The sequence below is a fragment of the Diabrotica virgifera genome, chromosome 3 (assembly GCF_917563875.1).
Source record: "Diabrotica virgifera virgifera chromosome 3, PGI_DIABVI_V3a".
NCBI classification, from domain to species: Eukaryota; Metazoa; Arthropoda; class Insecta; order Coleoptera; family Chrysomelidae; genus Diabrotica; species Diabrotica virgifera.
Genome location: NC_065445.1, coordinates 61136983 through 61163446, shown reverse-complemented (window position 1 = coordinate 61163446; position 26464 = coordinate 61136983). Strand labels below are relative to the sequence as shown.

The window sequence follows — 26464 nt, the reverse complement described above, 5'->3', positions numbered from 1 at the left end:
ACCAGTTTGTTGAGATTGCAGTTTGATACAGTTTTTGAAGGAAAGGAAAGAAGGTTTACTATTGAAAATAAAACCATTTTGTAAAAGTACAAATTTTCTATAAATAGTTCAAACGATCAAAAACATTTGTAACGTCACATAACTGTATTTTCTACTGACGTTTATAATGTCTAATTTAAAAATTATATAAACAATTGGTGTAGAATGTAAACAGACAACCCCGTGACGTCACGACGCGTTTTGGGGTGGCTGGTATAAAAGTAGAATTTTTAGTCGTCTTTAGGGGCCAAACGAAAGACAAACAAAACTTTTTTATTTTTGATACAGGTTCTAAATTATGTTCTATTGTGATTTATACCATTTTTTTCGAATTTAAAATTTTATGCAAGTTCCCTATTCTTCTGACTAATTTCTGTGCCCAGATATGTGAAGGCATCCACACGTTCAATAGTATAATTTTGTCAATTGTGATATAATTTTCATTGTCATGTGTTCTTTTGACGGTCATGTACAGGGACATTCACTATATTTTGACCCCCCTGTAAACTGCTTTATTTACAGAATTAGAAAAAAATGTAAAATACAAAATTTATTCGATTTTTAAATTATGATTTTTTGACATATATATCGTACCAGTGACGTCATCCATTTGGGCGTGATGACGTAATCGACTATTTTTTAAATGGGAATAGGGGTCGAGTGCTAGCTCATTTGAAAGGTTATTCAATTCCCTATTCAGTAATATAAACATTAACATGATTAATGATACAGGGTGTCCAAAAAAATTTTTAATTAAATTAATTGACACAAAAAGAAGAATGGTATGTAATTTACTTAATTCAAAATACATTCTACTGCTGTCAGAAAACAGAAATAAATGTTTATTGAACAAATAAAAACTACTTTGCACTTAAATTCAATGTTCAAGCTGCCACCCTTCTGCCTCTTGGCAGTTTGAACATTGAATTTAAGCAAAAATCAATGTTTATTTGTGCAATAAACTTGTATTTCCGTTTTTTTAACAACAGTAAAATGCATTTTAAATTAAATAAATTACATACATTCTTCATTTTGTGTCAATTAATTTAATTAAAATTTTTTTTGAACACCCCGTATAATTAATCAAATTAATATTTATATTACTGAATAGGGAGTTAAATAACCTTTCAAATGAGCTAGCACTCGACCCCTATTCCCATTTAAAAAAATAGTCGATTACGTCATCACGCCCAAATGGATGACGTCACTGGTACGATATATATGTCAAAAAATCATAATTTAAAAATCGAATAATTTTTGTATTTTACATTTTTTTCTAATTCTGTAAATAAAGCAGTTTACAGGGGGGTCAAAATATAGTGAATAACCCTGTACTTCATTTTGTTTCGGTTATTTTAAGCCCCCATTTTCGTGCTTTATGATCAATTTCTTTGAACTCTTCCATTAGTTGCTGTTTGTTCCTAGTAATGATAGCTACATCGTTTGCATATGCAGTAATGTGTACTGTCGTGGTGTTTATATGGCCGGTTACACTGGTTTTTCTGATGACTGCCTCAAGAACTAGGTTGAATAGCATGGTTGATAGAGCATCTCCCTGTCTCACTCCCATGTTGATGTCAAACAGGGGGCCAGTTCTCCATCTACTCTGATTGCAACTTTTGAACCCTGTAATATCAATTTTATGAGGCTGATATATTTCTTAGGTATACCTAGATTACGAAGGTCTTCTAGCATTTTGTCTCTTTTCACACTTTCACAAGCTTGTTTAAAATCTATACATATTATATAGTTCTATGTGGTATTCATAAGCTTTTTCTTGTATCGTTCTTAGTATGAATATATTATCTGTAGTGGCTCTATTTGGTCTGAATCCATTTTGATAATCACCAATTATACCTTCGGAGTATTTTAACAATCGCTTGTAGATTATACCTGAAAGAAAGAATACCATTCCTTAATGGCTCATAGTTCCACACCATCAAAGGGAGATATTCCATAAATGTTAAACAGGGAGAAAGATTCTACTCATTTACCTTTTCTATTAGAAGTTTTAGGGTGTAAGGTGTACGAATGGTCACAAGTGCTGTAGCCCTTTCTAAATCCAGCCTGTTCTACTGATTGGTATTCATCAATTTTCCGTGTAAGCCAGTTGGTAATGACTTTAGTAAATGTTTTGTATAGTGTGAAAGAAGTGAAATTGGCGAGTTTTCTTAGATCTGTGGTGTCAACCTTTTTGTGAATTAAGATAGCGATAGCGGTGTTCCACTGTTGGGATATATTGATACATGATTCCGCTGTTGGGATACTCAAATAAGTATTTATTAAAAAGCATTTTCAGATATCTTACGTTTTCGCTTCCTCCATATTTAAATTTCTATTTTCTATTTCTTTTGTTTAACCTCTGTCACTTGTGTTGCTCCTGATTTTTTTGCTCTAAATGTTGTCTAACGCTAATAGAGACTACAATAATTACAAATCAATGCAATACTTACAATTCTCTTTCTATCGCTGTAGTCTGGTATCTTAAACTTATGGTAAATTATCATCTTAATAACGTCTAAACAAGATTTCGCTAAAAACGAAGTGGATTGCGGTGATACAAAAAAATTAATAGGCTGGAATGTGTCAATGTTTACTATATCCATTAGTGATTTAAAAATATTTCTCCTTGAAGTGCGATTTTTTCCAGTAATCTAAAAAATAAAATGGTTAAGCCTAGTTTTTATTTGCATCTTAAACATGTTGAATTATCATAATACAGTGAGCACGTTTAGGTTGGAATAAATTCATTTCCTCGAGAATTGGCGATTTTGGAGATAAATCCCGAATCAGATCGATTGTTATTTTTGAATTATGATTTTTTGGCATGTATATCATACTAGTGACATCATCAATTTGGGCGTGATGGCGTAATTGATGATTTTTTAAATTAGAATACGAGTAGTGCGCTAGCTTATTTGAAAGGGTATTCAATTCTCTATTCAGTAATATAAACATTTACATAATTATTTATACAGGGTGCTCAAAAATTTTTTTTAATAAATTAATTATCACGAAATACATTTTACTGCTGTCAGAAAACAGGTAAAAATATTTATTTCACAAATAATCATTGCTTTTCGCTTAAATTCATTGCTAAGAGACAGGTGGGTGGCAGCTTTAACATTGAATTTAAGCGAAAAACAACATTTATTGGTTTAATAAACATTTATTTATGTTTTCTGACAGCACTAAAATGGATTTTGAATTAAATAAATTACATACATTCTTCTTTTTGTTTCAATTCATTTAATTAAATTTTTTTTTGGGCGCCCTGTATAAATAATTATATTAACGTTTATATTACCGAATAGAGAATTAAATAACCTTTCAAATGAGCGATCACACGACCCCTACTCTCATTAAAAAATCATTGATACCGTCATCACGCCCAGATGGATGACGTCACCAGTATGATATCCTAAGGCACCTACGGCACCTGTATGCCCAAAAATAATAATACAAAAATAAAAATCGACCTGTTTCGGGATTTCTCTCCATAATTGCCCATTCTTGAGAAAATGAATTTATTCTAACCTACATGTCTTCACTGTATAAATAGAGATACAGATAGATAAATATCTAAATCAAGTATCAATGTCCCATTATCAGTAATATGAATATGTATTGATTATAACACAATTACAATACATTTGACAATTGATGCTGGAAAAAACTGAGGAACTGGAAAAACTAATTGTATTAAACATACACTCCATACCAAACCCTTCTTTCAGTGTGTCAACAATAAAATTTCGAAATATATAGAATGACAATTGTAATTTTACTCCTTGACATTGTGAAAGTATGCAACTATCCCTCAAAGAATACATAATTTTCTGAATTCTATATATAATAATCAAGATAGAGAGAATTCAACAAACTGTGACGGACTGAAAGAAAGGTTTGGTATGAACTTTATTCCGGATTTGAACAATATTTTTTTGGACAATAAGTGGGTTCACTCAGTGGCAGGAGGAGCTTTTCACACAGTCATTAAAGAACTTACAACAAATGGTCAACATACACCGAAGCTAAACGTGAATGGCAGTGTTCTCAACCTTGGAGGGTGGGATTATTGTGCCAGAGCCATAACATTATATTAACCCAGGAGCGGTAGCGCCGTTAGAAAACATCAACATTTTATCTTTTTTCGTGATAACTTCATAAAAAATTTTGCAACACAACTTTCCACTCGTAAGTGCCTCGAGGAAGGTTGTTTTCAATTATTTTTTTTATATGGAATTTATGGCTTTGGTGAGAACCAATTAGCTTTAAAATTGTTAGAAATAGACATTTTTAACATAACAAGTAAATAAAAATATTATAAAATAGAAATTTGTTTTAAATTCTCACTTAAATTCGTATTGTGAGATTTTTTCTCTACGCGCGACTACTTGTGTGACAGAAGTGAGCGCGACTGCTCCCGGGTTAAATGGGAAAAATTATAGCAGATGCGAAAAATTAATCGTCAATTTTTTGGGTACCTGTATAAAAAGATAAGCAAGATATAGGTTAACAAAAAATTACTGGAGTACCTAACTCCACTCAAACAATCAACACCATGTTTAATTGAAATTCAAAAATACCTCAAAAGCAGAAATATAAACTAATCAGACAACTGAACACATACAGGAGTGTCTTGACAAAGACGTGTGGTTTTAGTTGGTAGGCAACAGGAGGGCATCCATTTGCGGGATATCCCTACCCAGGTGAGAATGGACTTGGATGTTTTCCTCTATTCTGAATCCAACACACGCCAAGTATGGTACAGTGTTTAGAACATTTCCGCCCACATACAGAACAATTAACAACATTAATTAACAAAATTATAAAACACAATAAAATACCGGAAGAATGGAGAACTAGCGAACTAATTCTACTCTACTATTCAAAACTGAAAACTAGAGGTATACATTTGTTAAATACTACCCTAAAGCTTATAACTAAAATTTTACAAGAACTAGTAATGCATCAGAGGATAAGTTTAGCCATAGCCACCTTTACTTAACAAGCCATGAAGTTGAAACTTGGCAACATCTAATGGTAGACCGGTTAAGTCTGTTAGTTCTCATTTGTTTGTATACAATATTCACCATATTTACAGAGAAACTGAAAATTTTTAGAATATTTCGTGCTACAAATTATAAAGAGCTTTAAAAGGTATGTTATTAAGATGATTCTAGTTCAAACAGCTTGTTTTTTGCAGTAAAGGAGAGAGAACTGGAGCAGATTACTATGATTATTTGCAAAGGGATGGTTTGTGCTTAGTAACGGATTCAGTAAAATTTATTTATTATCACCTTTATTCAACATTTGAATTTATTATTAACAATCCCAATCTTAAAAAATTATTTTTGCAAAACAATTATTGTCACCTGATGTTATTATGATCTCTGGTAATGAAAAGTTTACAACAGCATGAAGGATTTCACTTAAATTTTGAATTTTAGTGTGAATGTGGGGAAAATGTTTATTCTGCTGTTATAAAAATTATGTGTAATATTGTTTTAAATAATTATACAAAAATAGCAGCCATCAAAGTAATGAATCTTCAAAAAAGTATAAAAAGAAAAATAACGATAAGGCGATAACAAAAAACTAAAGTATTGTACACATATTCATGTCATTGTTTGTTTTTTTGTATAATAAACGTTACTTACAAGGAATTACTTTTTAATTCCATTTTGTAAAAGCTTCTAATTAATATATTTTCCTGTTCGACTCAAAAAATACTATAAATTTTACTTGAACTTGTAATTTAAAATCGTAGATTCGAAAGCGGTAGTCCGAAAGTCAGACTACCGACGTCATCAATTGCGACGTTGCTTTTTTCTCTTCATGGCTTGTAAAGTAAAGGTGGCTGTGGTTTAGCAGACGAACAATAAGGTTTTCATACTGGAAGATCATGTACAGATGCAATATTCCTTATAAAGCAAATTACTGAGAAATCACTAGACACTAGAATATAATAGACCAGCATTTATATGTCTGATTGACTTGAAGAAAGCATTTGACAAAGTGAGATTTAAAGATGTAATCCATCTTCTGTATAATAGAGAAGTTCCCCAAGATATCATAAAAATTACTGAAAACATCTATCAAAACAAGAAAATGGAAGTCAGAATAGATGGTCAACTTACAGAACCTATAGATATAGGCAGCGGAATAAGACAGGGAGACTCATTGAGTCCTATGCTCTTCAATTTAGTCATGGATGAAATCATCAAAAACGTCAACAAAGGAAGAGGATATCTGCAGAATGGGAGACAAAGAAGTAAAAATACTCTGCTATGCAGACGACGCAATATTGATAGCCCAAGATGAAGATAGTCTGCAAAGATTAGTCCACAATTTTAACATAAGAGCAAAAGAAATCAATATGATAACTTTATCTCAGAAAACTAAAACAATAGTAATCAGTAAAGAACCAATCAGATGTAAAATAGAAATTGACAGCATCAGTATTGAACAAGTACTGGAAATAAAATACCTTGGAAGTATACCATCCGGCTACAGAGACCTGGTCAAGAAATGAGACATCAAGTACACAAAGCAAATAGACTAACAGGATGCCTTAATAACATTATATGGTGAAACCAACATATTAACACTGAGATAAAGTCAAGAATTTATAAAGCCAGTGTAAGACCAATAATGACATATGCATCAGAAACAAGACCCGATACAGTCACAACACAAAGACTACTAGAAACGGTAGAAATGAGAGTACTGAGAAGAATTACAGGAAATACACTGAGAGATTGAAAGAGGAGTGAAGACATTATAAGAAAATGTAATGTACAGTGTATAAACTAATAGGCACTAAATAGAAAAAAGAATGGAATAACCACATAACGTTAGCTTAGTGTGAAAATCTCATATCTCATTTTTTTTCGAAAATGACATTTTGGTGGTTTTAGTTTGAAAACCTTGTATCTCACGATTTACAGATGTTAGAAAAAATCCAAATACACTAGACTATTTTCTACAGCCGAAAAAAGAAACCACGTATATCAATTCGACCCATGCAACGAAGACTATTGTAACTCAATTTTGGTTAAACTGAGATGAGCGCGTTTGAAAATTTTTCGCAAAGAGTTCGCTGTAAGAAATGACGATATCTTTGGAATAAATACTCCTTACACACTGAAATTTCTGATATATTATATTTAAAGGGTTTTAAGGGATTTCACAAATCAAACTTAACAAAAAACACATTTTTTTTTGCTAAATCTTGTAGACTTACTATAGTTTTCGTCGAAGCAATTAAGGAAAAAATAATACTTACTCTAGACTTAGTAACAGTAAATGACGTTATCTTTGGAAGAAATACGTCTTACAAATTTAAATTTCTGTTATATTATGTATAAAAGGTTTTAAGGGATTTCAAAAATCAAATATAACAAAAAACAGATTTTTTGCTAAATTTTGTAGACTTACTATAGTTTTCGTCGAAACAGTTACTGAAAAAATACTTATTCTAGACTAGACTTACTAGTAACAGATTTATTGAAGCAAAACAATACTATTTAAAAAATTATAATAAAAAACATTTCTATAGTTAATCGGAATAACTAAAATTAGAGCCTAACTAGAGAAACTACAGTAAGTCAAACAGTTTAACTCAAACTTGGAATACCTTCCGCTGTTTCTTGCAACGAAGACTACAGTAACTCAACTTACTATAGTTTTCGCTTGCAGGAGTGTGGGTCAGTAAACTTACTATACACATGCAAAAATGCTTTACTGGTTGACTTAAAATTCATACCTGATTTACCATACTTTTCCACCAAATAAAGCTTAAAAAGAATAATAATACCATTATAGTAAGTCAAATGTAACATTTTTTGAGTTACGATAGTCTTCGTTGCATGGGTCGAATTGCTCTCTTGATTTAGTGTGAATACCACGTATATTTATAACCAAGAATTTGGTACTTAATTTGGAGTGTTTGTTTGAGAGATTCGACTTATAGAAATGTTTTTTTGTGAACAATAAAAGGTAGTCCGGCATATAGAAACATTTTATGAACCTTAAATCAAAAGATTTGTACTGTATCAAACTAGTATTTGGAGGTGTGCAATAAGCTATGAATAAGTATTTTCTATGGGAAATAAGCCACAATTTTACTAAAAAATGAATTTATTAACGTTTCGAAGCCCAAATCTGGTTTCGTTGTCAAAATACAAAATACTATTAAAATAAACAAAAATGTTGTTGCTAAGTAAAAAAATTCTTCTAATAATTTATTTAATCTGACTCATTTATATTGGCAATTCAGATGTATATTATACATTTTAAAGTAGAAGACTTTAAAATGATATCGCCAATATTTATGAGTTGCGTTCCTGGGACGACTTTACTAAAAGCTAGTTCATTCGATTACATGAAATCAATCCCAACTCAAGAATATCCGTCGCAAAAAAAATCATAGCTTGTGATCTGTCTTTAAAAAGACAACCAAATGCAACGATGACAGTAAAATTCTCGCGTTAGAGATTCCATAGTAAATCACGAGGGAAAACCAGGAAAAAACCTCGTGATACTATCCCGACATCGTAAGTATTTGGTCTTACATTTAATTTACCTTCAAAAAACTAATACCAAATTCTGACTTTAATATGTTTAAATTATAAATAATATTAATAATACATAGAATATTCCACTTAGACCCATTTGTAGTACCATAAATTCTCCTTGTAGTGAGCTATCAAAATTTTTATTATATTATAAAACCATTTGCAAATAATAATGACACATTTATAAAAAATACACATTTTTTAAACAAATTAACAAATATTGAATTTAATCCAAATAATATTTTAGTAAGTTTTGACATAAACAGTTTATTTACAAATGTGCCATTAGATAAAACTTTAAACAACCCCCTCCGTGGCTCAGTGGTAAGAGCGCCTGCCTTTGGATCGAAAAAAATCCGAAAGGTTGTGGGTTCGAATCTCACCAGGGTCAGAAATTTTTCATTTATTATAAATTAATAAATGAACATAGTTTCTGTCCTTGTGGGATCGGTACTCACCGGAGGGACCGCAGACGTTCGGATACAATTAGCGTCTCTTTGCAAAGACAATGACGTCGACTTTGCAAAGTAACAAGACACTTACTCAACACACACACTACACATGACACTAGGTACCTAACTGTTCAAAATTACCGTACCTACCATGCCAATGGCCATTAGTTGTCGAGGCATTAGCTAAAAAAAAACTTTAAACATAATTAAAACGAAGTTAGAAAATGATAATACATTGACAACTAGGACAAAACTAAATGTATCAGCTATAATGGAGTTATTGACATTATGTACTAATAATACCTATTTTCAACTAAATAATGAATTCTATAAACAAAATTTTGGTCTAGCAATGGGCTCTCCTTTATCTCCATTATTGGCTAATATATTTATGGACGATTTCAAAACTAATATCATTTCTAAACAAAATTTAAAACCCACAGTATGGTGGAGATATGTAGATGATGTGTTTTCAATATGGCCTCATAGATCAGAATTGTTGGATACATTCCTGAATATTATAAACGATCAAGAAGAGACAATAAAATTTATAATGGAAAAGGAATACAATAACATGTTGCCTTTCCTCGATGTTTTAGTCTCAAAGAAGGATACTGGATATGAGACTCAAGTGTATAGAAAACCAACACACACCAACAGATATCTCAATTACAAATCAAATCACAACATCAACGTTAAAAAGGAAATCATTAAATCCTTATATGATAGAGCCAAAATTACTGGTTCTAACGAAAATTCATTTTTAGAAGAAAAACAATTGTTAACATCTGTTTTATTAAAAAATGATTAACCTTTATCGTTTATAAATAAGGAATTGACAAGATTGGATCGAATGGAACAGAACAACTTAGAACGGGATCCTACAACATTCACAAGAAATAATACGAGGAAAATAACAATACCATATATAAAAGGACTATCCGAGAAACTTAAAACAATAGGAAATAAATTCAACATTTCAACAACATTCAAAACAACAAACACATTGAGATCTATTCTATCTAAAACTAAACCTAACAATGAACAAGAAAGAACAAAGAATTGCATTTATAAAATACCTTGTGAATGCGAACAATTTTATTTAGGTGAAACATCAAGACCATTAAACGTTAGAATAAGTGAACATCAGTCTTATATTAAAAATAGAGAATTTGATAGATCTCAAATATGTAAACACGCATGGGATAATGAACATCGAGTTCAGTGGAGAAATTCAAGTATAGTCCTGAAAGAATCAGATAATAAAAAGAGAAAAATCAAAGAAGCGGCTCTAATTATGCTAAATGAAACCAATTGTGTCGCAAATTCCTCGGTAGAATGCAGTAGGATGTGGTTACCCATACTGAAAGAGGAAGTCAATAGAAAGAAAATACCACGATTAGTAAGTCAATAACATATCGAGTTAGTACAAATTTTATATTTTAGTATTACTTATTGTATATCTATGTATTATTAATATTATTTATAATTTAAACATATTAAAGTCAGAATTTGGTATTAGTTTTTTGAAGATAAATTAAATGTAAGACCAAATACTTACGATGTCGGGATAGTATCACGAGGTTTTTTCCTGGTTTTCCCTCGTGATTTACTATGGAATCTCTAACGCGAGAATTTTACTGTGATCGTTGCATTTGGTTGTCTTTTTAAAGACAGATCACATGCTATGATTTTTTTTGCGACTGATATTCTTGAGTTGGGATTGATTTCATGTAATCGAATGAACTATCTTTTAGTAAAGTCGTCCCAGGAACGCAACTCATAAATATTGGCGATATCATTTTAAAGTCTTCTACTTTAAAATGTATAATATACAAACAACATTTTTGTTTATTTTAATAGTATTTTGTATTTTGACAATGAAACCCGATTTGGGCTTCGAAACATTAATAAATTCATTTTTTAGTAAAATTGTGGCTTATTTCCCATAGAAAATACTTAATTATAAAAATGCCACAAGGAAATAGCTTCAGAACAACAATAAGCTATGAAAAATGAAAACCTCGTAAATAATAATAAACACAACCTAATTTTAGATGAAAAACACGTATATCAAGATATACGAGGTTATCATAGTTACTTGGGCAAAGGCTCTATATACTGCAAGGATATTTACGTGTTTTTCATAGTTAATATTTGTATATCCAATTTAATAGCAACATTTAACACTGTTAGCTCTGGGCCAATATCAGGTATTTGTCTAAATGTGCTCGAATTAAAAATACGTAACGGTTGATGGATTTGACCGTTAATTGATGGAAGTTCATTTTATCTAACAATAAAACACTGAAAACCTTTGTTTTCTATACTTCCACAAAAAATTTATTACAACTAAGTGACTACAGCTGTTTCTTGAGAAAGGCACTCTGCCGAAACAGCTGTAGTCACTTAGTTGTAATAAATTTTGTGGAAGTATAGAAAACAAACGTTTTCAGTGTTTTATTGTTAGATACGTAACAGTAATTTTTGTTTTTAGCTTATATTATGCAGAAAATCAGTTTTTTGCCTCTCCTGTATATGTAATTGTAATTTAATGAGATAGGGACCATTCAAGTATTACGTAACACAGCAAAAATTGCGTTACGTAATAGTTAAATGCCCATTACAGTGCGTTATGTAGGGGGGGGAGGGGGGTCAAAAATCTTCAAAAACCACGTTACGTAATACTTGAATGCTGCCATATGAGGTTTTCACACTAAGCCATCGATAAGCAGAATGGGGGAGATACGTGTGGTAAAAATAGCAAGAGATACATAACCAATCGGTATAAGAAAAGTATTGGCTGACCACGCAAAAGATAAAGTGACAATCTTCCATAAAGGTATCAACCTACCAATGAACAAGCAGAATTGCTATAAAGAGGAAGAAGAAGTAGGTATGTGTAAATACTGGCCAAATAAAAAGAACACTAAAAAAATCTATTAACCTTCCTTTAAAGGAGAATTCGGCAGTATGTAATAATAAATTGTCAGAAATAATGGAGATATTATATAGCAAAATAATATAAGGTGTTCTGCTTTTGAACAATTGTGCTAATGCCTAGTTGCACCAACAGATATTAAGCTTAAGACATGCCGCAAGCTCAGTTTATGAAACATACAAGTTGCACCATTGAGTCTTAGATCAATTTTCAGCTTGAACTCATGTCAATCTCAACTCCCTGTTACTCTCAGCTTAAGTTGCTGTATGAGTTTAAGACATAGTCCTATACAGTCATAATCTGCAAGTTGAGCTGGGCTAAGCTGGAGCTTAAGATCTGTTGGTGCATGATGCCTTATTATTAAATGTATGAAAAACAAGAGTAGGTAAGTACTTAAAAAAATCTTATTCTTACTATGAATTTATGATAGTAAGTTTCATCTTGACACACTTTAATTAATATGTTCTCTAAGCCTTCAGTCATAGTAGTAGATGCCTTCAAAGTAAAGTAAGGCAGAGAGGGTTCTGGGCTCTGGGAACTACTCCTAGAAATATTCAGATATTATATTAGTTTGAATTTGTAGTTATATACATTTTCAAATTCTTACTTTGAACGGTCCTTCTTACGCGACTTGTTCTTTCTTCCCATTTTTGTAACTCTAATGTTATCAACAAATCTTTTAATAACTATTAAATACTGTTTAAAAAATAATACTTCAACTTCGACTTCCGACATAAACAAAACTTAAGTTTATTATTATCTGTCAACTGTCTGCCACCTGTCGAATTTCATAGGTTTAGTATTTTTGTGTTTTGTGAAGCTTGAAGAGATTTCTCTTCATAGGCGGAACAGGTGAATTAATTTGCTAGGGTCTTCAAGCGCTCTCAGCAGTGAGTGGCTATCAGCGTGTTCCATCTGTTTTTTGTTGAACCCATGATACTATAAATAAATGGTTGAACCATTAGATATTTAGAATATCTGCATTACATTACTGTATACAGAAGTAATATGCTAAAACTCCGATAACGTGGTGTTTGATAAAAAAGAACATTAACATTTTACTGACGATTCCAGCCTGTATTAAAACTGTCTCATGACTAGCCCGTACCTACGTTTTTACGCGTTAAGTATTCCGTTCAAATTAAATACTTTTACTTATTATTTTTACTATTTTTTTACTTATTTTACTTTTTTAAGTAGAGATAACCAGACCAATGAACTAAATAGGTACGTAGAATAGGGTTGACTTGGGCAGTTTATAGAAAGCTAAGAGATGTTTTCAAATCAACTCTTCCCATCTGCTTAAAGAGAAAAGTCTTTGATCAATGTGTGCTGCCGATTCTAACCTACGCCTACGGTACGAAAAAGCTAAAACGCTCACTAAGACGTCCGTAAACAAAATACATAATTCGAATAACAAACCCTGAGAGACTGAATAGGTCTGGATCCCGCGTATAAAAAAAAGTTGATTAATAGCAAGCTGAAAAGAATAGCTAACACAGAATTGCGCCTTAGATCTGGAGTAACCAACGCAAGTGGCGCAATCAAAAGAATACCGACCTTAAATAGGAACTGGACACTGCACGTCGCGAGAACAAAGGACGGCAGACGGACAAGAGTGGAGACCCAAACAAGACGCCTTTCGAAATAGAGGACGACCACCAACAAGATATGGACAGATGACTTGAAGCGGATATACCAAAATTTAATGCAGACGGCTCAGGACAGGGATTTGTGGGGTGAACTACGGAAGGCCTACGTTCAGCAATGGACAAGTATGAGCTGAACGATGAAATACGATTATTCAGAAAATAAGTGGGTACTTACTTACTTATATCTACATGCTCCGATGACACTTGCATTTTGTCATAAAAACGTCACATTTAAAAAGATAAAATAAAGATGATTTTTATGGAACTGGTTAGAAACAAGTTTGGAAGTAAATCCTATTTAAAAATATTTCGTAGTTATTCCAAAAAGCCTGCTTGTAAGGTAAGATAATGCTGCTACCTTGGAAGACTGCCATCAACAAAAAGTTTTAAAACCATAGTTTTTTACAAAGAGTAAAGTCTTCAGGCAAACTATTGGCCACATTATAGTTATTATTAACATAAAACATTAAAATTTACGATGAAAACTTCTTCCAAGATAGTGTTGTGTTGTAATAATATGTTATACTATATATATATGTATATTCTATAAAAAATAGCAACTAAAAACAAGGGTTTAAGCCAGGCGTACCCTGTACGGATGGCGTTTTTGTATTGGGTATTTTTATTTCTTTAAATTTATTTTTGGGGACTTGTATGCTCCCGGAGGAGACAATCAAACACATGAAATACAGAAGCGAATAGGCCTTACATGGGTATTACCCCAGGCTGTGGGTGAAAAATAGGTCGATTTCAGGATATAATTCAGGAATTTTTGAAACCTATCAGGTGTTGTAAAGAACGATGCCAGGAATAACTTCTACTAAAATGTAACCAAAAATATTGTGCGCTTTTTTTTCTATTGCGATTTTCATTTGTTAAATTTGCAATTTTTAATGATTCTTAATTTTGCAGCTTAGGATATTGATTTTAGAGAAAAACTTTTTAAAAGAAAGTTGTAGTAAATTAAAAAACCTTCAATTTGAGGTATGGTAAGTTTAATTTCGTTAATTGGTTATTGCAAAACAGCCTGCGAAAGGTCCAAAATGGCCGTTTTTTACAATTGCATTATTTATTGTACGAATAATTTTTTTTATTTTTTAAAGCTTTAAAATGAAGATCTTTCAATTCCAAACATAAAAAAAATTGTAAAGCCAGATTAACGAATTTGTTGCTTAGATATTATAAATTGTTTATCCCAAGAGGTCAAATGTCGAAGGCTATAACTTTTTGAAAAAAAATCGTAGAGAGTTGGTGAAACATCTAATCTCCTTCTAAAGAGTTATATTTCATATTCTCATGTAAATAAATGCGTAAAACATTTTAAACCTCTAATTTTCGGGTTTGAAAATAAGGGGGCAAATTTCGTTATAAACATTTAGAGCTGAAGCGGCCCTGTACATCCTATGAGTTTTTAACTTACAGATTATTGTTGCTGAAGATGAAACGAAGATTTATAAAAAAATAAAAAATTTCTACGGCCAACTGAAGCCGAGATAATTTTTGGGTTTGAAAATAAGGGGGCAAATTTCGTTAAAAACATTTAGAGCTGAAGCGGCCCTGTACATCCTATGAGTTTACAACTTACAGTATTGTTGCTGAAGACAAAACGAAGATTTATAAAAAAAATAAAAATTTTCTACAACCAACTGAAGCCGAGATAATTGTTTTTTTTTTCTTAAGTCGTAGTGCCTTTATTTATAACAATTAAGAAATTATTTTAGAGTCATTGACTAAAGAAAGACTTATATTATCTTAAAATAAAAATTATTATAAAATATAGTTACATTTAATTATTAAAAATTATTTTTAAAATCGGTGCTTTTGCGAGCGGCCGAATTTTGCAAATCGCCTGGCTCGCTTCAAATCCGCGCAGTCGGAAAATTTTTACGTAACTTGTATTAAATTTTGACAGAAAACAATTTAATAATATTACCATTATAATATACAGTCTATTTACCACTGTATTTGTTTTTCTTGATAAACTTTTATATGTGAAATTTCATTTCTGAAGAAATAATATTACAAAAATGATACATATATATGAAATATATAACTATATTTTTCATTTTTTCATTGTTACTTAAATATAATAATAATAATGTTACTTCTTACTATATAATATACAATATAAAACTTTTTCTTCTCGTAGTGACTATTCTTTTTGGATTTCACATATAGAAGTTTATCAACAAAACAAATACAGTGGTGAATATACTTTATATTATAATGGTAATATTATTAAATTGTTTTCTGTCAAAATTTAATACAAGCTACGTAAAAATTTTCCGAGCGCGCGGATTTGAAGCGAGCCAGGCGATTTGCAAAATTCGGCCGCTTGCAAAAGCACCGATTTAAAAAATAATTTTTAATAATTAAATGTAATTATATTTTAAAATAATTTCTATTTTAAAATAATATAAGTCTTTCTTTAGTCAATGAATGTAAAATAATTTCTTAATTGTTATAAATAAAGGCACTACGATTTAAGAAAAAAAAAAACAATTATCTCGGCTTCAGTTAATTGTAGAAAATATTTATTTTTTTTATAAATCTTCGTTTCGTCTTCAACAACAATAATCTGTAAGTTAGCAACTCATATGATGTACAGAGCCGCAAGAGCTCTAAATGTTTATAACGAAATTTGCCCCCTTATTTTCAAACCCAAAAATTATCTCAGCTTCAGTTGGTCGTAGAAATTTTTTATTTTTTTATAAATCTTCGTTTCATCTTCAGCAAAAATAATCTGTAAGTTAAAAACTCATAGGATGTACAAGGCCGCTTCAGCTCTAAATGTTTTTAACGAAATTTGCCCCCTTATTTTCAAACCCAAAAATTAGAGGTTTAAAAATATTTTACGCATTTATTTACATCAGAATATGAAAATAAAACTCTTTAGAAGGAGATTGGATGTTTCACCAACTCTCTACGATTTTTTTTCAAAAACTTATAGCCTTCGACATTTTACCTCTTGGGATAAACAATTTATAATATCTAAGCAACAAATTCGTTAATCTAGCTTTACAATTTTTTTTTATGTTTGGAATTGAAAGATCTTCATTTTAAAGCTTTAGAAAATAAAAAAAATTATTCGTACAATAAATAATGCAATTGTAAAAAACGGCCCTTTTGGACCTTTCGCAGGCTGTTCTGCAATAACCAATTAACGAAATTAAACTTACCATACCTCAAATTGTAAGTTTTTTTAATTTACTACAGCTTTCTATTAAAAAGTTTTTCTCTAAAATCAATATCCTAAGCTGCAAAATTAAAAATCATTAAAAATTGCAAATTTAACAAATGAAAATCGCAATAGAAAAAAAAGCGCACAATATTTTTGGTTACATTTTAGTAGAAGTTATTCCTGGCATCGTCCTTTACAACACCTGATAGGTTTCAAAAATTCCTGAATTATATCACGTTTTTTCACCCTCAGCCTGGGGTATATCTAGCATTTGGCAAACTACGCCATATTCTAAAAAGTTCAATTCCCATGTGTCTGACATTGAGAAATATGTATTGGCTCATTGGACGCAATTCAAAACTATCTTTGGATAACAAAATTTTACTCTACAAGTCCATCCTCAAGCCCATATGGACTTATGTGATTCAGCTATGGGGCACTGCTAGCGTCTCCAATACAAACATCTTACAGAGATTTCAAAACAAGGTGCTGCGTGCCATAGTCAATGCGCCATACTATGTATCCAACGAGGTGATTCAACACGACATCCCCCTAGAATCCGTGAAAGAAGCCATACAACGTTTTAGTGTTAAATACTGTGAACGAGTGTTAGTGCATCCTAATGCGTTTGCTAGACAATTAAATGTGCGGGACGTCTTTGAAGTGCGTAGACTAAAACGGCAACTGCCGTCTGACTTGACCAACTGAATGTAATCAAAATTGTATTCAGATTGATAAAATTTTAGTTTTAGAATTGTAAAGAGGTTACTTACTGGAGTAACCAGTGCCGGATTTGGGGTACTTGCGGCCCTAGGCCAAATTACCCCGAGCGGCCCCCGATAACTTCACGAGGATGTTATTAAGGTATAAAACACATTTCATATTAATATATAACGTTTATTTTAATTTTACTCTTTAAAATTGGTACAAAATAGAAAACAAAGCATATATGAATAGAAATGCCACTAATGTTTTATTTGAATACGGTACATAAAAATGTTGTATTCACTAATTAAATAATCTTGGTTTACAAATTTGGATAAAACTCCAAAACAGTTCTAACAATATTAAAAATACAACAAATAAACTTCTAGATCGTTCAATTCTCATATTATTCTCTTATACTGAAAAAAGTCAATGTTATGTTCTTAATTTGGATAAAGTTGGATTAGTGATTAACATTGACACTCACTCCACTCCATACTGATAATTAATCTCATATCTAAACTCTAGACACTCACTTTTCTAGCTTTTTTAGCTGCAAAATCCTTAAACAAGTCAAAGTCTAAGGCTTGAAAAACCTCAGCATTTGAAACCAAACTAGTCAAACTAGACAATCTAGAATCTTCGTCGGAAGTCGAGTTCCTCAAGTAGTTTTTGGTTATTTTCAACACGCTGAATGATCTTTCTCCAGGTGCATAAAATGTCATTGCCAGGCGCATTTTGCGCATGAATGACGAATACGCAAAGCCGTGTCCTTAAGGATCCCCCAAACCGACGCGAAAGTTTTGCGACGCGAATTTTCCGTAGCGGAACATTCGCAGGCGGAGCGCGGGTAGCGGACAAGGGTTCCCCATATTGACGCGAAAGCCGACACGACTATTCGCCATACAAATGTGAACAAATTATATTTTTAAATGGGCCAACAGGTTTAGGAAATACAAGACATCAAAAATGACCAAATTTTTAAGTGCGCGTAATCTCTATGCACACAAATTTATAATAATATTATAATATAGGTATAATGAAAACTTACCATTTTCTCCTAATTCTGACCCTATACTATTCCAGACTTTATCCTTTTTTCTTATATTTTTTTAATCTTCGTCCGTTAAATCATATACCATAGGATATTATTTAAGAATTTCAATGAGTTTTTCTGTAACAACCATTTTAAAACACGCGAAACTACAACGGTAGCGGAAAAAACCGTGCATGCAGCGTTTCATGAAAGGAACGCTGTTCTGCCGCGACCGTTGCGGATTCCGCGCAAAGTGGTCTGAACACGTTCATAATCCGCCGTGCCTATCGATTCGCCGCGATTCCGCGTAGGTTGCGGTTGCGAAAGTTTCGCGTTGGTTTGGGGGATCCTTTATTCGGAAATAATGTTGTTAACTGTTTTTCACGAATGAGTTTCAGATACTCCAAAAGTGTATTCAATAATTACACTAAAAGTGTAAACAAGGTTCTCTCTCTTCATCAAATATACGTTCAACAAAGCCTTTGAACTGTACACACTCTCCTCGAAAGTCACTATCTACATAATATGTTGATTTGATACTTTTTTGGGAAAATAAAAGCTTTTCCCCTGATTTCTTCATTGGAAATTAATGTTTTTTAAAAATCCAAGTTCTTCATTTCCAGTTGTTTAAAAATCCAAGTTTTTCATTTAATTCTGAATAAAGCCAGTCAATAACAACATTGAATGTATTAATCTTTAAGTCTTCCTTGCGATTAAAGTGGAGTTCAGTGGATTTATCTTCTTTGTCTTCGCTAGGGAGAGCTTTTTGGCGGGCATCTTTTTATTTCAAGAATGTAGGTTTCATTTTTAGACAACTCTTTTCCTCTTTTTCATAGGAATCAAAGTTGTCTCTCATACTCAATACGTACTCCTTTAGAGATTTGTATATGTTTCAAGACACATTCAAGTCTGTAGCAGTATTTTGTAATGTTTTGCTACTCTTGTCAAAACCTTGTAAAATACCATACCACATGTTTAGTAGAATAGCATTCTCTAATTTGAAAAATTGTTTACTGGTTCCATTAGCTTCAGCTCCGCTCACATTTATTTCCCCTGTATCCGCTGATATTTTTTTACTGCTTCGTAGTAGCTCCAGTAGTTAACTAAAATAGCTTTTACAGCATGCCATTTGGCATCTTGTAACGTTTTTTTGGAAAGGAGTTTCTTTTCGTTATTGCTATTTTTGACAATATTTTCCAACACGGCTTATCTTGAAGTAGATGTACTCATGAAAACGTAAAATTCTTGAAAAAACATGAATAGTTTTGTTACTGCCAAACAACAATCAGTCGTATGTATGCCTACTAGATTCAATGAATGAGCGGAGCATGAAACATGCTCAGTTAAATTGTTATGTTCTTTTATTAGCGCTTGTAAACCTATATATTTGCCTGACATATTCGAGTCATTATCATATGACTGGCCTCTCATATCGCAATTTTGGAACACAAAAATTCAATTTTTTTACCAAAAAAAATTTTTTTTACAAAACGCTGCGGCCCCCTTTCGCTTGTGGCCCTAGGCCGTGGCCTAGTCGGCCTAGTGGTAAATCCGGCACTGGGAGTAACTCTCTACATGTCTGTATTTTTTTACCATAACAAATGCTTAATGCCCAATGGGCAGATTGTTGTACTCAATGGAGTTAATAAAAAAAAATGTGTCTCAAGCGAAAGGTTTATAGACAATATGTTTTGCCTGTACAAACTTATGGAGCAGAGACTTTAACACTGACGCAAAAATCCGCAAATTTGCACAACGAGCCATGGAACGTGCAATGCTTATCGTGAGCCTTCAAAACCATACAACAAACCAACAAATCAGGCAAAGATCAGGAGTTCAAGACGTCATCGAAAGAGCTACGACGCTTAAGTGGAACTGGGCAGGGCACTTAGCTAGAACAGAAGATGGACGGTGGACACGACGAATCATGGAATGGAGGCCCAAAAACTATAAAAGAAGCCGAGGACAACCACCGACTAGATGTATCGACGACATAAAAAGACTAGCGGGAAACTGGCTACAAGCGGTCCAGTGTAAAGAACACTGGAAAGAACTGAGGGAGACCTATGGTGGACGCGATTGGTTGATTGATGCTGATGCTGCGGAGATATCGATGTTGGGTAAAAGCAGTTCAATTCTACCTCTACTTTTTTTTTAATCTATGGAAGTTGGTTTTGGCTTGTGTCTTACCCAGGTACATAGATTAACATAGACCGAGCAGACCGAACGCGCATTGACGACAAGCTCTTTTACGGTTCTTCAATCTGTCTCATCTGCAGTGGCGTAGCTGAAGATTGCGGCCCCCCGCGACAATTTTTGTGGGGCCTCGTATTATAAACATAACGACAACTAATAACAGTATAATTACTAAAATATGTGTAAATAACGATATTTGGCTTTTCTTTAATAAGTCTTCATCAGTTAGTGTTAATAGAGTTTTTGGGAATAGACACGAAAACCTATACCTTCATGTATCTTAATTCAACAAACCTGTTAGTAAGTTGTCGCAATACTATATCTAAATTTACATTGAGAACATTAACTTCAAAACTTTTTTTGCTACAAGTTATTTTTTCGTCGCAGCTGAGCTCATCGTAAATTTTTTTATACGTTTTATCAGTTTAGTTTTAAATTCCTATATAATCCTCACTATTCTGCTATTCCTGCTGCTTCTGATAGAATTTCGGAAAACGAATTTCTCATTTCTCGAAGATTATCACGAATTTTTTCAAAAAGTTAAAGGTTAACTCTGCCGTTTTAGATTGCAAAAGTTTTTATGTTAAATGAATAAAGTTAAGTGTTTTAGATTGAATAGTAATGTTAACGGCAAATTAAAAATTATTGATATGCTCTAATAATGCATTAGCTTCTAATTTTTCATAGTTTTTTGATAGCAGTGAAATTTTCGTTAAAGATTTCATTACTTGTCAGAAAGCTCGACGCAAAGCCATAACAGCATCATGTCTGGATGACCACCGGCCACCGGGTTTCACATAATCTTTTTAAGTGTTGGCAAACGCGATAAATTCAAGGTCATAATAGTACATAGTACATCCCATCTTTTAATACTTGCACAAAAAAAAAACATATGATCTCTAAATTACATCGTAAAAAAAACTCCTGTACACCAGCAACGGCATCATTTAACACTAGGTTCAGATTATGGGATGCAAAATGAACATAGGAAACTGTTTTTTTAACGTCAGTTATGCGCCATTGTACGCGTGAATAATAAATGTTACAGTAAAAACCCGATTTCAGTTAAAACCCAAATTTACTAGGAAAAACTAGTTTTAACTGTGGGCTTTAGACAATTATAGTTTTAACTAGTGAAAACTAGTACTATCAAATATTTTCAGTTAATTCTAGTTGAGACTAAGCATATTTCAGTCAAAACTAGTTTTTACTAAACTTTTCAGTAATTTCCAGATTCAACGAAAACTTGGTAAATAATTTGCTACCCCGGTTGTTTGCAAATAATTTCTCTAAAACGTAAAATACTCTGGACAAGATCGTAAACGTAAAAAACTCAAATCTTTTTGACCACGTTGTTGTGTTATTGTCTGGCATCCAGGCTGCCAACATTTTCTTGATATCTTGGTTAGCTCGCTCGACTGAACCTTGACTCTGGCTGTGCCTTGGTTTTCCATCAATTAATTTTTTCTCAGGCCAATATGACATTACCTCATTTATAACTGCATTACCGAACTCTCGGCCAAATGCATGGTGCGCCAAAAGTCAAGAATATATCCGTTAATAAAATTGATAAGCAACTTCTTCCGCCCTCTTCCGTTGTAATGGTCTCAACAAAACAAATTTTGTTAAATGGTCTTGATAAACCATAATAAACTTGTAGCCGTGATCCTCATGTGAGTGCATATCGATCAAATCTACCTAACAGCGACTATTCATTTCTGAATGCAATATAAATAGGTTTCGACACAAGACACATTAATATAAAATTATTGAACATATCAATTGTTATATTTGTGTATTTCTGGCGGTTTTAGTCTTCAGCCTATCCCAACCTCCATAACCAATAGCAACGTTTAAAACCTCCATAACCAATAGCAATAGCTTCAATTATGTCAAAAATGTCTTCAGCAGGTACATAATATTGAAATTTGTTCAAGATTTCTAGTTTTAACTGAACTTAGCAGTCTAATGTAGTTTTGACTAGTTGAAACTAGAATTGTCTAAAGCGCGTAGTTAAAACTAAATTTCCTAGTAAATTCGGGTTTTAACTGAAATCGGGTTTTAACGGTAACATATACACCACTCATAACGCTTGCCCCACCATACCCCTTTCCTCTGCAGTTGTGTACGGAAAGGTGCTTTGATTGTATAAATTTTAAAATTTCATTTACAGCACCTTCTGCACTTTGGTCTAATATGCGAATAAATCCCAAACAACTTCCGACAACTTCTGCTTTGGAGGGTAATTTATTTTCGTCGCAAGTTATTTTTACATACCGAACTAGTCTTTTGAAATACCTTGAGTGGTATCAAGAATTATTATTGAATAAAAACAACTTTTTTTAATTAAATTAATCACTTTGTTTTCAGTTTCTTAAGCCAGCAAATTTATAACTTCGTTTTGTATTTGGGGGCTCATGTAACTTGTTTAAATTATTGTTTTTATCGGTTAATTTAGCTAAAACAGGATCATAATTATCTAGTAAAAGAACCATGGACAAAAATTACCTTTTTGGGATTAACTTTCATCTAAACTACCACCATGTCCACGAATCGCTAAATTGCACCCAGAAAGAGTAAGAGTTATATAGGTACGTCAATTACCCGCTTCATTACTTCCTCCCAAATTCCCTATTTTTATGCTTATTAGGAAAATATGTTTTGGTCCCCAATTTAAAGAAAGTAGAAGTATTAAGCTTGAAGGCTTGAAGGGGCCCCTCCTAACGTCGGGGCCCCCCCGCCTTGCGGGCCCTGCGGGCTTGTCAGCTACGCCACTGCTCATCTGTCTCTCTCTAGCGTATTGAAACTCTATCTCTCTCTCACACACCAAAAAGAGATGCTCTTATTTTCTCGATGCAAGGCAGAGGCGCAACGAAAAAATATGGTGTCGTGACTTAAGCCGGAGATACACATGCCAGTTACTAGCACACTGGCATACCAGTAACTAGCAAGCACCAGCTACTGTCCCCAAACTGGCATGTATGTACATTAACTGGCATGCTAGCTACTCGCAAAGAATTTGATTTTTCTTGCTGGTAGCGTGCTGTGAGATGCAAGGCGCATGCGTCGGGAGTGTCACTGGCATGTGTGAACGCGCGCTACCGATACGGGCATGCCACAGTAGCTAGCAGAGATTTTTAAACTTGTTAATTTAAAAAATGTTTTGTTGGGGTGATGAAAAAACTATCAGATCCATTTTTATTTATAGAAAATTAGAGTGTGTTTGGAATTAATATAAAAATAAAATAGCCGTTGGCAGGGCTTACACCAAAATTCAAGAGAAATGGTTCGGATTTATTATTAAATTTCTAACAATAATTATCCGTGGCCTTAAGCAAAATTTGCTTGTTTAATTCACTCCGAATACCTTCCATGGATGGCCTTTTTTTGGTTGGAAACTCAAAAACTTTTAATTACAAAACAAATACTTTAGTTTGGGTGATGAAAAAACTATCAGATCCATTTTTATTTATAGAAAATTAGAGTGTGTTTGGAATTAATATAAAAATAAAATAGCCGTTGGCAATGCTTACACCAAAATTCAAGAGAAATGGGTCGGATTTATTATTAAATTTCTAACAATAATTATCCGTGACCTTAAGCAAAATTTGCTTGTTTAATTCACTCCGAATACCTTCCATGGATCGCCTTTTTTTGGTTGGAAACTCAAAAACTTTTAATTACAAAACAAATACTTTAGTTTCACATGAAAACCACTCGATTCTTTACTAGCACTGGCATGTGTAAAAATCTACCCCGCTTTTTCGCCTTGCCAGTAAAGGCATGCGAGCTACTGGCATGCTAATTACTCGCAAATGTGTTCTGTGCATGCCAGTCACTGGCTTATGCCAGCTAGTGGCACGCTAGCTACTTTCCTAATTTACTGGCATGTGTGTAGCCGGCTTTGCTTTACACATTGCTCAGTCTATGTTAATATTTAGCTCTACGCTTTGTATGTTGTTGTAGTTTTATCTTCTTCGATGCATATTTGTGACGAATGTTGGCGATCATCATGGCAATTGTTCTCTTACATGCAGCAGTGCGGAAAAGCTGCACAGATATTTTGTTGAACCAGGTTCTGAGGTAATTTAACCAAGATATATTTCATCTTCCTGGAGCTCGCTTTCCAAATATTTTCATTGCAGAGTGACTTGTAGGAACTCTAAATTCATTTCGCATAATATGTCCGAAGTGTTATAACTAGGGAGCGGATTTTATGCTAAATGCATATTGCATGCATATTTCGCATATTTGAGAACTTTATTAAATTTTGCATATCTTTAAAGAAACATGCATATATTGTGCCTATTTAAAAACATTTAAGTCCAAAAAAAATTTAAATTCTTTAATTCGACAAAAAATATTTTCCCGCACAGGCTGTCCCATTAATTCGAGAGCTACCTGAATAGAGACGGCTCATTCACTGCCTTTTCATTTTTTCTTAGAAAATACCCGATCTTTACACAAAGTACTTATAAAGGATGGTTTACCGGGAAATCCGAATTTTATTTACTTTTATTATATTTAGTACAATTTGTATCCCAAATTAGTAGGTACCTATAATTCTGGTGATTCTTTTAAATCCCCTATTGTTAAGAGAATTTACACCTTTAACCATAGTTTTACGATTTTCTAACGGAAATTGAAATATTCATGCTTTAGATCAGATCCCGTCTTTAAACGGCTTTAAAACTTTGGAGGACATAATTATGGGAAATTTTTAACGGAAATTTTAAAATTGATTTTGGTGCAGAATTTTCGGCTTTAGCAAGTTATTTTAAATACGCCCCAATTACTTATGTTGACGTGGAAAGGAGTTGTTCAAATTATAAAAATATTTTATCTGATCAATGAAAATGTTTCCTCGTAAAAAAATTTGGGAAAAACACATTGTAGTGAATTATAGTCGAAGATATATATATTGATATTGTTGTTTTATTTTAAATAGGTAACTATTGGTATCAGTTTTTGTAAAAAAATGTGAATAAATTACATGTATAAAAAATAATGATTTTATTTGAAAGATAATAAATAAGATCCCCCCCCCTATAAAAGAACCCTCTAGAATAGAATAGAACAGAAAATTTGTGGTTTCTCGAAATGCGCATTTTTTCAATTTTTGTGCATATCTTGCGCATATTTCGTAATTTTTTACTGCATATATATGCGCATATTTCATCAAAATTGATCGCATATAAATCCGCTCCCTAGTTATAACTTTTGAGATTTGATGGTGGTCAGTACTTTCCAGTTTCTCTTCATTCACCTTAGGACCTCTTTATTTCTGACCCGGTTTGTCCACGAGAATTACCAGAGAACGGCAGTTCTCGCCAGTGGCGCACAACCCCCCTACACGCGACACTGTATATTACATGAAATTTTCGATTTTCTAAATCTAGTCCTGTCGCCAGGGGGGTACAACGGCCTCCTTTATTCAGATGGACTTACCCAAGTTTTTTTATGTATTTTGACCCGTAGAACACGCATTTTTTGGGTAACAGTTGATCCGGATGTCGATAAGATTGTTATAAACAAAGAACTTGAGGAATTACATAACACCGATTTCTCGCAAAACAAAACATTTTTTTGTATTTTTTGGGTCATTATAAGAAAAAAATGTTCTTACAAGTTTTTACGTAGGATGCATAGTTTTCGAGATAAACGCGGTTGAACTTTCAAA

At 32.7% G+C, this 26464-nt stretch overlaps 2 protein-coding genes across 5 annotated transcripts in view; one reads left to right on the top strand and one right to left on the bottom strand.

The window, feature by feature from the left end:
* Positions 1 to 12785, bottom strand: part of LOC114339806 (uncharacterized) — an 82581-nt gene extending 69796 nt beyond the window's left edge. For all 4 annotated transcript variants that reach the window (XM_050646478.1, XM_050646479.1, XM_050646481.1 and 1 more), the window contains exons 1-3: positions 12622 to 12785; positions 12429 to 12558; positions 2493 to 2693 (exon numbers count right to left, since the gene is read on the bottom strand). In XM_050646478.1, coding sequence (XP_050502435.1) covers positions 2493 to 2693; positions 12429 to 12558; positions 12622 to 12749 — 459 coding nt within the window. In that variant the 5' untranslated portion in view covers positions 12750 to 12785. The remainder of the gene's footprint in view (positions 1 to 2492; positions 2694 to 12428; positions 12559 to 12621) is intronic.
* Positions 12786 to 13861: 1076 nt separating this feature from the next.
* Positions 13862 to 26464, top strand: part of LOC126882496 (succinate dehydrogenase [ubiquinone] flavoprotein subunit, mitochondrial-like) — a 229114-nt gene continuing 216511 nt past the window's right edge. The window contains exon 1 of the mRNA XM_050647461.1: positions 13862 to 14006. Coding sequence (XP_050503418.1) covers positions 13917 to 14006 — 90 coding nt within the window. The 5' untranslated portion in view covers positions 13862 to 13916. The remainder of the gene's footprint in view (positions 14007 to 26464) is intronic.